This window comes from Sebastes fasciatus, chromosome 16 (assembly GCF_043250625.1).
Source record: "Sebastes fasciatus isolate fSebFas1 chromosome 16, fSebFas1.pri, whole genome shotgun sequence".
NCBI classification, from domain to species: Eukaryota; Metazoa; Chordata; class Actinopteri; order Perciformes; family Sebastidae; genus Sebastes; species Sebastes fasciatus.
Window position 1 is genome coordinate 10876755 of NC_133810.1, and position 12307 is coordinate 10889061.

A 12307-nucleotide genomic window follows, 5' to 3' on the forward strand; every position below is an offset into this window, starting at 1 on the left:
AGCTGTAGGGACATTCAAGAGGATATTCATGTGTTCTGTTGAATCACAACAGGATGGAGACTGCAGCATCATCTTTGTGGCCAACTCATTGTGCATCCTCAGTGTTAGACAGCGAGTGTCTCCTCTAATTGAGTCCACTGCCCTGTAGGAGCCCAGCAGTATTTAGCATTTCAAAGGCCACGCTGACCTGTGTGCCTGTGTGGGTGTGTGCATTTGTGTGTCTCTTCGGCACACTCTTGGAGACAACATGTAGCACGGAACTCGGCTCTGGAGTGCTTTGGCGGATCGAGTGGCGCGGGCCCAGGTGGGGGGTGAGAAAGGTCGACCATGTAACCCTTAATTAGCTGACATTTGCCTCAAAGGCTGGCACTAGGGGAGAAAGGAGGGGGCATGTGTTGCTGCTCTAAAAAAGCAGAACAAGTTAGCCTCGTTTTCTGGCTAAAGGCCATTGGCTGTCATTGTGAAGCCACAGGACAAGGAGTGGGCTGAGACAACTGGCTCAAGAGATAAAGCAAAGCAGCAAGGCTCATCAGGAGGTGGCGCGTGGTAAAAGCCAAACTGCTGATGATGGCCATGACTGACCTGTTCTTCTGTCAGTGGACACATTAAAGAGCAACTTAACACCCTGTTTTAACTTGAAAACGCTCCAAAACTGCAGTAGTCATGGAGCCGCAACACTATAGCTAGCATTAACAAGGCTGCAACAGATGCAGCTGAAGCAATGGAAAATGACAGGAAAGCAGATGTGTCTGAGTGCAAGTTTGCCTCAAACGTGCTGTATAGTGTAGTATATGAATTACAGTGCATTACTTATATAGGTATACCTACAAATGGTTTATGATACCAGCCTGATCAAGGCAAGTTGCGCGAGCCTCCTACAGCTTTCTAAATAACCATGGTTTTCACATGAATCAGTTTGCTTTTCTCTGAGTCTGACTGAAAGTAAACACAGAAAGAAGCTGCCGGAAACAGCCATTATAGCTAACTGCATAGGGATGTTACAAGATGCAAAATAACGAGTTGTATTTAAAACAAAACAGAGCAAATGAAAAGACTAGTCTCAGACACACTCAACGCGCTCAGCCTCAGCTTTGCACTAAAACAGTCAATGTTTTATAAACCTCAGAGACTCGCGAAGCCTATTCTAACAGACACAATCAATATTCAGTTTCTCCGTTGCATTCAGTTTAACGAGCCCTGAATTAAATTCTATTTTCCTTTTCATAGAGGCTGACATAAAAGAATTACCCAGCAATTACCAACTAAAGTCTTTCTATCAAACATAAAGTCATAATGAAAAGTAGGTCAGATGGCTCTCTAATGATGATGTCTAGGGAAAGAGCAGTGCTAATATTCACGGGATATTTTCTTTTTTTTCATTGACTCAGCGAGAGACTTTAGTGTGTACCCTGTCGAGCTATGATTTGATTATAGTTATTAAAAAACATTAGAAACCTTCAACAACGTTCTTCAGAAGTCGTCTTGGTGGGGTACTCCATTGATGCATTTTCCCATTGATCATCATCATCATATCATTTAATTTTTTATTCCCATGCAGTGTGTTTTGGATGTAGTAACTTGTAGGTTTTTTCTACTATGTTACTGATTTGAATGACGTTGTTTATAGTAAATATAAGACTTGAGAAAGCACTTTTAAGTTGCACATTTCAGCTGGCAGTCTTGTCCTGTGTTTACTTTCCTGGATAACGGAATAATATGCAGCATCTATTAGTGCTGAGAAAAACAGATGGGTCTCACCAGTGCTGTGTGAAGACAGGGCTGCTAGGTGACACCTCAACCATCTGCAAGCGTTTACCACTTTGAACGGGACGCTTTCAGAGGTGACACAACAAAAAAAAGGTGTACGAGATGAAAGAGTCACACTCCTTGTATCAGATGAAATGGGGATGGAAATGTGGGGAAATACTATCCTGCACCGTGTACTGACAATCACCAAACTATGAGGCAGCAATTTGTAATCATCAGTCGTTCTTAGTCACTGCAGTCGTACAGGAAATTGTAGCACTTTTATGTTTTTTTTTGTCATCTCAGAGTAAAAAGATTATGATAATGGAAAAGTGCTTTACATATGAAATAAAAGAGAAACAGAAAGACAGGGAAGGAGATATAAAGTATAAATATATGAAGATGAACTGAAAGGTAACGTTTGAGGCCAGACTGAGAGGGAGGAGGCGGACTGAGTAAGTAAGTCAGACAGCTATACATTTATTGAGCGAGAGAGATAAAGAGCACATTGGAAGACAAAGTGACAATTTGAGAGAAAAATGAATGTATAGTGCGGTTCTGTACGGTTATATTGAGCAAATGAAGTGGAGAGCCAATGAGACGACTTGGACTAGAGAGAGAAAGAGGGGAGGACATATAGAGAGAGCTAAGGGTGAATTAAGAGAGAGGCAGAGTATAAAGTAAGTGAGCAGTAGAAAATAAGAACAATTTGGGGCTCTACTGAGTCAGGAGTGAGACGAAAAGGCCAGGAGAGCTCGGTGCAAGCTGATCCCCTCGGCTTTTCTCTCGGTTGACTGACCCTACAAGCTATTAGCAGGATCTAATGGCCTCATTACAGCCTTCTATCAGAGGTAGAGGGGTAACTGAAGCCTGTACCTGGTCATATGATACTGCACTGATACTGGAGCGGGCCAACACACCTGACAACGGAGGCTTATACACACACACACACACACACACACACACACACACACACACACACACACACACACACACACACACACACACACCGGTCATGCCACACACTCAGATCATTCATAAGAACACACACACACACCTGTAAAGTAAGTCAATTCTCAAATGTTGTCTAAACAAGCAGCCACACAAGAACGTTTTATTTAAATCAGTAACGATCTGATCAAAAACTATTCAAACAAGATTACAGATCTTTTTGAGATCTGCAGATTATTTCCTCTATTGATCAAATAATTGTTTAGTCTATAGTAGTGGCAAAAAACACAGAGGGAATACAGCCCTAACCTTTGAGTGACCTAATGTTCTAGCACATTACCACAGTGTACTTATTATGCAGGCATGCGTGGCGGTGTTGGAGCATATCAGCAAGGACAGTCCTCTTATGTATCAACAGTGCAGCTGCAGACGGTCTGATGAGAGATGATGAGTTACTGTCGCTAACGTCAGAGCGGCCACACCACGTCTTGTATAAATGACTGAGTGAAGGAGAAACGCGCTAGAAGTCTGATACTGCGTTGAAGGCTGTGATTGCCCGCTTTACAAGTGTGATATTAAAGGCTCAGAAAGACACTCTCTTGAATTGTGAGCCTTTATTATAGAAATTTCCACCACATCTATAAACTCTTTTAGTGCCGACGTCATGATTACGCCACGCGCTGTGTCTCAATTTGCATGCATCTGTACTTACACTTGCTATTCTGAGTGCATAAGTATGGCATGTGGAACGCTGGACACTTAACGTACAGCGGAAGGGGAGGGGCCATCAACCTATTTCCAACTTGTGAAAATGGTGAGGAAGCCTCAGTAATTGCGATTGAAACGGTGAACACCAAACTACACCAATTTAAGCTATACATGTGTATTTTTTAACTACCAATACTGTAGTCAGATAAAAGCCATTAATGGGTCTAACGAACGCCAGACTTTCCTTCAGGAGACCGGTGTTCGTGTCCCGGGTGAAACAGAGTAATTTCTTGCGTTTTCGTTTTGTTTTGAAGTAATTTTTATTTTTATTTGACTAAGCCTAACCCTGTTGTCTTGTTGCCTAAACCTAACCAAGTAGTGCGGTTGCAATTTGGTTTTGTTTTGTTTCAATGTCGTAGTCATTTTAAGCCAAACCATGATGTTTTTTAACTAAAACTAAAAAGTAGTTTTGTTGCGTTTTCGTTGTTTTGTTTCCATTTACAACGTTAATCACGTCTTTAAAACTGTGAGAACTCTGAGAAAATACATTTCCCTCAAAATGTATTTTGGTTATGCAGTTTGGTTGTATGGGAAAACGTGATTTTGTGGGAGACAGGGTTGCCCGGAGAGTGAGTGACTGTGCATATTCAACTTGTATTTTCTTCAGCCATAGTTAAAAAAAAAAGGCAACAAAACTTGCTAGCCAGGGTCTATAAAATGTAAATAAGAACAAATAGTGTTTCCTCACAATTTTTCGTCTGACCAACCGTCAAAACCACGAAAAAGATTCAGTTTGCTAACAAAGACTAAACTAACTAAACTTCAGCTCTACTTATTGTTGTTTATGCGCTGTGCTTCAGACACGTTTCAATCTGTACAAGTACTGAGGTTCGATACCCAGCTATTACATTAGGTCTGGCATTTTTCTGTTTTCTGGCTTTGGGCAAAATAGCCATATCAAAATCTTTAATTTAGTGGATTTCCACTTTAATTCCATTTTTTTTAAATCTATAGCTGCCACAGTGAAGTTGGTGTTACTGGTTTTGATGGGCATAGATTGCAGGCGGTTTAATCAGAGGCTCTTTCATTGCTCTGCTACTTTAGCAGCTCTCTTCTCCTCTCCAGAATAAAAGCAGAGAGCTGTTTGAGAGTGTGCCTCTCCCTCTCTGTCACAAAGGAGAGTGGTGGAGCTCTGGAAGCCCCAGAAAGCCCACAGCTCGACTACATCACACGCTCAAATACAAGCAATACACACATAAACACACATAGAAACATGCGCAATGCTCACAGATACACACAGTGTCAGAATCCCTCAGTTCTAAGTGCCCACGCCCACCAGCCATTGAAGAGCGAGTCAGACAGCCGCTGCCTTCGAACGTGAATTGAAAGCCCAACTAGACCCACGGAGGCTAAGAGCTCCAACCCAGCAAACTGCTGCGTCTCTCGCTCACCCTTTCTTCTCGCTGTTAAAGAAAAGCAGCTCTGACAAGTGTGAGAACGGCACAGGTGTTCACGTGTGTGTGTGTGTGTGTCTGTCGCCGTGTTTACGCACACGGGTGAACATTGCATGTGTGTGTTTGTGTGTGACAGTAGCAACTCTGGAGCTGGGAGATGTTCATTCCTTATTCATTAACAGATACCGAGTGCGTCTGGTTGACAAAAGTCGGGCTCGACAAGTCCCCAGTCTAATTTGGAGCTGATTTTTTTGGAGACGGAGACACTGAAAGCAGCCAGTCGGCACTAAAAAGCCGAGGCCAAAACTCACATCACAATTACCAGTGATGAATAATTCACCGTGTCAGAAACATTCAGGGAGTGTTACAAAAAATGTCATCTCTCTCCGCCCCTCTTTGACTCTGTATCTCTGCCTGTAGCTCCTCCCGTCTGTCTGCCTTTTCCGACTACTTCTCTTTCCTTCTTTCTCCCGCAGGCAGACACGTGAGTTAGATACACAAGCAGGCAATTAGTGATATTCTTTGGAGCAGACTAGCTAGTAAACATTATCATGTTCGGAGCGCAAACCTCCTCCCCATCGGCTAATCTGCTGTTGTGAGCCGGGTTGAGCTGAGGGAGATTTTTCGACAACGATAATGCTCAATTCACCGTTTCCGTGGTGGGAATCAGAGTGCTGGCACCAGCTGGCACCTTAATCTGCATTTATGAAATATGAGTGTATAATTTCTCCCTGCGCTCCCATACCCTCCCTCTTGGTTCTTCTTTTTCTTCTTCTGCTGGGAAATAAAACATTAAAACCACTCCATGAATAAAGAATACTTCACTTGAAGACAATGACAAATGCTCGCCATTTCGAGCAGCTGATGGAGAGTAATGGCTTAGTCTGCCTCCATGCAATCTCCATTTTTTAAGAGCCATCCATGAGAAGACCCACTGAGACTGTTTTTTTCCTCTTTCTTTCACCTTCAATTAAGCAGATAGGTGAATTAAGAGCATATTCCCTTTTGGCAGCTTGGCAAAAGGCCTCTAGAGGAGAAGGGGATGATGGAGCAAATAAATTATTTGAAGCAGAGCTGTGCTTTGCCACTCCCTCGGAGAAAAAGAAAGATCCGGCAGAAAAACCGAGACTAAGACATGAGCACGAGGGAGGGAAGAGTGTGGAAAAGAAATAGAAAATAGCTCAAGAGGGGAAAAAAGGGGGAGTGATAATAAGAGAGATTATGATGGAAAAGCACTGTATACTGTGTGTGTGCGAGAGAGAGAGGCAGGGAGAAGAGATACTAGCTTGTAAAAGAGAATTGTCCTTGGATGAAATAGGCTCGCTGTTGCAACAGCTGGGTCTCAGTACGCTTCAGGAAACTGAATAAATAGATTGGACGATTTCCATGGAAAGACTAAAACCAACAATGTGTTAGTTCGTCCCTCAATGCTTTCCAACTTTCAGTGGCACTCAGCACACTTTGCAGTAGCAACCAAGTGTAATACCAGCTTCTTGAGGAGGTATCTTGTAAAAAAAACACTTGGTTTTAATCAATTAGTCCATTTTCAACAGGTTGTTTGAATACCGTTTTAAAGACTGTTCGACCTTCATGTACTTCTACCGTACTACTACATCAGTGCGTGTATTGTACATGTTTCACTTTGAGATTCACAAAATGAACTTCCATCTTAACCGTAAACCGAGCAATTACTGTAGTCTCTTAACTACTTTAACGGGCGGTGTGTTTCCTAAATGAAACAGTGAGCATTATTGACTTGTTGAGAGCGTCTGCCGGCTGACAACATGCAAGTCTTTCCATTATTAGGAAATGCAGCAGGCAACACAATGCACCTGAGGATTCAGCCTGAGATAATTGTTGTTGATGTCAAAAAGGCCTTTCCTCTTTGACACACACGCCAGTTATCTTTCCACTTGTTTGGAGAGACTCATGGGGTCTCTGAAGACGTCATCTAATTGAGACTCATTCTGTTGTCGATAATTCAAACTCCTCAGAGAGTTTAGGGTTAAAAACACTGACTAACCAACCCTGAATTAAGCTAAACCACATATATGACGCCCCTGAGGTTGATCAAATTCTGAGCATGATGTCTCCAAATACAAATACGCACTCCACAATATGTTTTCCCATCACAAAAGGACAAAAGGACCATCATTTTAAATGGTTAATAATAACATATTTATGGCTAAGTATTATAAAAGTTCCAATATTTTCCCTACTTTTTAGGCTTCGAGTGAAATCCATGTCTACCTAATGACACAGTGGAATTAAATTAACTTCCTCCTTGCACCATACCTCCTGCTCTGAGGCTCCTGTATGTCCCATGATGACGCTGCTGTCTCTTTGATTTTCCATCCAGGCTCTGTCATGATGAGCTCGAACTGCTGTTGTTAATCTCATTGCTGCTCTGTCCCCACTCCCTTGAGATTATTCGTATTTGCCACACAGTGTCATACAGTGCAAGAGCTCATTATTGAAAATAATACAGTAGATGTCTATTGTTGTCACTGCTGCTGTAACGTTATTATGGATCCCGATATAGTTACAGACGGGGACAGAACTCCCTCCAAGATCTATAACTTGAACTTGACTCGACCAAACCCTATATCTAAACAATATAAATGTTAATTTATATTCCTGAATTTAAATGTGTGTTTGTTTTGTGAAAAATAACTGTGATCCTGCCTGGAGCCCAGGTGGGATCCCAACCGGATCTCTTGGGAAGGCATATAAATAGAGAACACATTTTAGCTTTTTTACATGTCATTTGTACGCATCTTTTGCATATAATTTTTTTGCCATGCAACAAAACGACGGTAAAGGCCGCAGGTTTAGGCAACAAAACCACTTAGGTTTAGGAAAAACATCATGGTTGAGCTTAAAATAAGTACGTAAACTAAGTAAAATACGTGCGGAAACAACGTAACAGAAGTCAAAGGAAAACATGTAACAAACGTCACTAACGTAACTTAAAAAAAACCTCAACAACACTTTGTTCTCCTGGTTGAAAGTCCTGTGTTTGTTTGCAAAGCAGGATTTGGGGTTAGTGAGGTAACTTCAGGGTTAACCCTGGGTTTTCCGTCCTACGGCGGGGGAAAATCGCCATGGTAACTTATGCCGTTTCATATGCCATTTGGTGAAACCGGGCTTGACTGATTTGTTTTCTGTTGTGAATAAAGCTTAGCTGAACTAATGGACATCTAGCCATCATACTGAAACAAACAACTGCCAAGCATATTCTGCCGTAATCATAATCAAACTTTTAAATAACATAATTACCGTATCATCACTTTGCATGCGATTAATGTCATTATCATCATTACTCCGCTGATTATCATCAAAATCATCAAAGACCAACGGAAGGAGAACGTGCACATCCTGCATTTACACACATTTACACAGGTGCATACACACACACACACACACACACACACATTCTGACGGCTTTAAGTACATTCACTCGCCGCACCAAAGTCAGCACGTCCACATTTGAAGGAGGAAATTATATATTCAATTTCCAAGGAGATGAGCTGAGAGTTACTTTCAGCTCCTCTTCCTATTTGAAGCTAATGAATGCAGATTGAAAAGATGTTGATTCCGTCTAAACAAACGCCCCCAACACCTGCACATCAAGTCTGTCCTCTCCAGCACTAAAATAGAAAACATAATTTAAATATTCATACCCCTCGATAGACTCAATGAATAAGAAGATTAATAATCCATCCCATTTATTTCTCTCTCTCTCTCTCTCTCTCTCTCTCTCTCTCTCTCTCTCTCTCTCTCTCTCTCCTCCTCTCTCCTGTGGGAGTGTTAAGAGAGTGGACAAGAGCAAGTGGTCTGCTTTACGTTAAATGGGGTAATTTGTTATCCGGGGGTGTTGATAAATTAGGGTTCTCTGTTGCAGTGATGTTTCCTATTAGTCATGATCTGAGAGGGCCTCTCTTTCTATATTTACCTCTGTGCTCAGTCACCAGAGTGGAGTAGTGAGTCAAAGCAGTGGATATGGACATCACAGTGCCTCGGATATTGGAGCAAAGCACTACTCAGGTCGTAAATGCTAAAAATGTATACACTTACAGTACTGTAGAGTCATTAAGGCGCAAAGTCATTATGTTGTGCTTTGGTAGCCTGCAGTAGTCTAAGTATGTGTTTCTGTATCTAAAGCAAAGAGTATAGAAGCAAAGAGACGAAACTCGCCATTTTGGACTGAAAATGCTTATTATATATACAGTATAATATTTCATCGTTCAACACAAGCCATTTCGGTAGAATGTGAAATAGAATAGAAATTATTTTGTATACTAGTACGGCACATTTTAGGCGGACGTTTTACTGGCGTCCAGTAGTCGCTTTCAGTCCAAAATAGTGGAAGCGTAGCTTTGCTGCTGGGTCATGATGTTGCAATGGAGCAAACAATTGACTTTCACCTCTTGGCAATATACGTTCTTTGTCTAAAGTCCTCCCACAAGTGATGCTCATTTAACTAATCAGCGAATACATTTGGTAAGAAACGTAATTCCCCCCATATTTTTTTTTTTTTTATCAACATAAGCAAATGTTTATTTTGAGCATATCTAAAAAAAAAAAAAATGCTCATCAATGTATTCCATTTATTTTTTTATAGTGTACGCTCTAAATGTTCAGACAACTCAAAGCACTTGATTAAGGAAAGGCCATGGTCTTGGCTAAATATTGAAAAAGTCCACAAAACTCAAGATGAGTCAGGAAGTGTTGACTTTTTCCATTTTCAACCCAAACCATAATCATTCCCTAACCTTACCAAGTGGTTTAGTGGCCTTTACATTTTCACATAAAAGCCAGTATTCAAATAATGACAATCTCAAATAATAGCTATGTCCAGCACAAAGAAATAAAGGCTGGTCGCTAATAAAAGCCACCCCTAACTAACTTCACCGGCTAACATGATAAATTATAATGTACATTAACAGAGTCATGTTACAATCACAACGTACACAAAAAGAAGGCTGGGCGACTTTTAAGGTGCAGAAATAGTTGACTTTCATTGACAGTAGGTTAACATAGATGGAGAGAAACTTTCACGTTGGAAGACTGAAATGAATCAGTGAATGAAAACAGTATTTGTGTTGGAGAAGAGAAACACAAATCAACAGAGTGGTGAGAATATGAAATATCTGTTGTTGTACAGCTGGAATTAGTATTTGACAAAGCAAATTAGAAAATATTTGGCATGAAACAGGCTTGTCTCTATACAGTATATGAGGTACATTTGTTACATGATACAAGTAAGGAAAATAAGGACAGTTTCTTTAACTTTTTCGCTCACTCAGTATATTCACAATATTTTGGCAGCATCCTTGGCTGTAATAGGATATCCCAATCTCTTTGAGTCACTTCAACAACTTAAAATAATAATATTGGGCTGTAGCCATGTATTTCTTGGCCATGCGACTCAGTGGCTCTGCCATACCTGCATATATTTCTGCCTAAAAAGCACTCAACCCGCATTTTACAAATTAAATTTGACCTTGCCACAGCTGCAGGCACAAAAATGGTGCATTTTCATGATGGCCATAGTCTGCAGCTCAGGGTAAACTGTTGTGTCAGGTGTGACCTCTATGTCAAGACAGCTTGACCTTTCCGCACAGTTGTGGAGCAGTCATATTAGAAAATAATATCGAAGTGGACAGCCAAGGAGAAAAGAACACCGGGATAGATAATGCTCAAGCAAGGGAGAGAGACAGAAGGAGGACACATACGGTGTAGCAGGAGGAGAAATAATGGGGCAACCTGTCAAAGACCAGTATAGATAGAAGGGGCGAACCCTTCACTGCATTATTAAAGCTTATTAATCACACTACAATTAGGGCGATTAATGCAATAATAACTCGTTAATGAAAATTCATTTTCGTGCCACTAATTTCTTTAATGCGTTAACGTAACTTGCTATATTTAGGTTTTAGCGGGCTCAGCTGTTTTAAAGCTAAAGTGAAGATACTTACATCATATGAAACTACAAATCTTAAGGAATCCATTGGCACCAACCATGTCATACTATCTTGTCGTGAAGGAGGCTAAATATTGCTCCAAACTTACGCTAAGTTTTGGCGAGGAAAAACTGGCATGGCTTTTTTCAAAGGGGTCCCTTGACTTCTGACCTCAAGATATGTAATTGAAAATGGGTTCTATGGGTACCCACAAGTCTCCCCTTTACAGACATGCCCACTTTATGATAATCACATGCAGTTTGGGGGCAAGTCAGAGTCAAGTCAGCACACTGACACACTGACAGCTGTTATTGCCTGTTGGGCTGCAGTTTGCCATGTTATGATTTGAGCATATTTTTTATGCTAAATGTGGTAGTTTCTGGACAGTATTTGTCATTGTTTTGTGTTGTTAATTGATTTCCAATAATAAATATATACATACATTTGCATAAAGCAGCATATTTGCCCACTTCCATGTTGATAAGATTATTAAATACTTGACAAATCTCCCTTTAAGGTACATTTTCAACGGGTAAAAAATGTTCAAAAAAATGTGCGATTCATTTGCGATTAATCACGATTAAATATGGACAATCATGTGATTAATCACGATTAAATATTTGAATTGATTGACAGCCCAGAGGTTCATAGGGAGGAAATTAAGAGACAACATCTCACCTGTGTATGATGCGCTTCGTGCGGAGGTATCCCAGGGCCAGTGCCAGCTCACAGATGTAGAGTTTGACGGTGCTCTCTGCGAAGTGGACGTTCTGCTGGAGGTGATAGCGCAGGTCTCCTCCCAAGAGCAAGTCCACCACCATAAACATGTCCTCCTCATCCTGGAAGGAATACCTGCAGGGAGTCAGGAGTAAATTAGTGACAAGGCCAATGGGACGCCAGGTAGTGGCAAGGACATGATGGAGGGGTGAGACGACAGAGATTTGGAAAAGAGGAGGGAATGGGTAGATGCATACCAGAGGGGTTAGAAGGAAGAGAGAGACATCCAATCAGAGGGGGGGAAGAAATCAGAAATGGAAGTGAAAATAACAGTGGTGACAGAAAGACTGGGAAATAAGGAAAGACACTGTCAGCAGAGAGGAAGGTTTGAAGGGTAAATATGGAGATGTGGAAGTTGCAGGAGAAGAGAAGAGGAGGAAATAAAGGGTGCGCAGGGGTGTGTGTCACATATTTACCATCAAACAGTGTACGGGGTTCCCAACAGATAATAATAACACAAAACCCTTTTTATTTTTAGATGGGGGGAACCCATGCTGGCAGAATGTCGAACTGAGCAGAAGGTTGTTTTTTTGTTGAAGACGCAACACTTATACCCGTCAGCCAGAAAACAAGATGACAAGTGCAAATTGAACTTGTGTTAGCTTTGTGCTCCTCAGGCAAATCAACCTTTACAAGACAGTGTGTAAGACCTCGGTACAAAAGGTTCGACGAGAACAAACGGTTCGACAAATTTACCCATCAGTG

At 41.3% G+C, this 12307-nt stretch overlaps 1 protein-coding gene across 2 annotated transcripts in view; it reads right to left on the reverse strand.

The window, feature by feature from the left end:
• The window catches only part of stk32a (serine/threonine kinase 32A), a 73226-nt gene that overhangs the window by 32927 nt on the left and 27992 nt on the right, over positions 1–12307 (reverse strand). For both annotated transcript variants that reach the window (XM_074611085.1, XM_074611086.1), the window contains exon 5: positions 11504–11677. In XM_074611085.1, coding sequence (XP_074467186.1) covers positions 11504–11677 — 174 coding nt within the window. The remainder of the gene's footprint in view (positions 1–11503; positions 11678–12307) is intronic.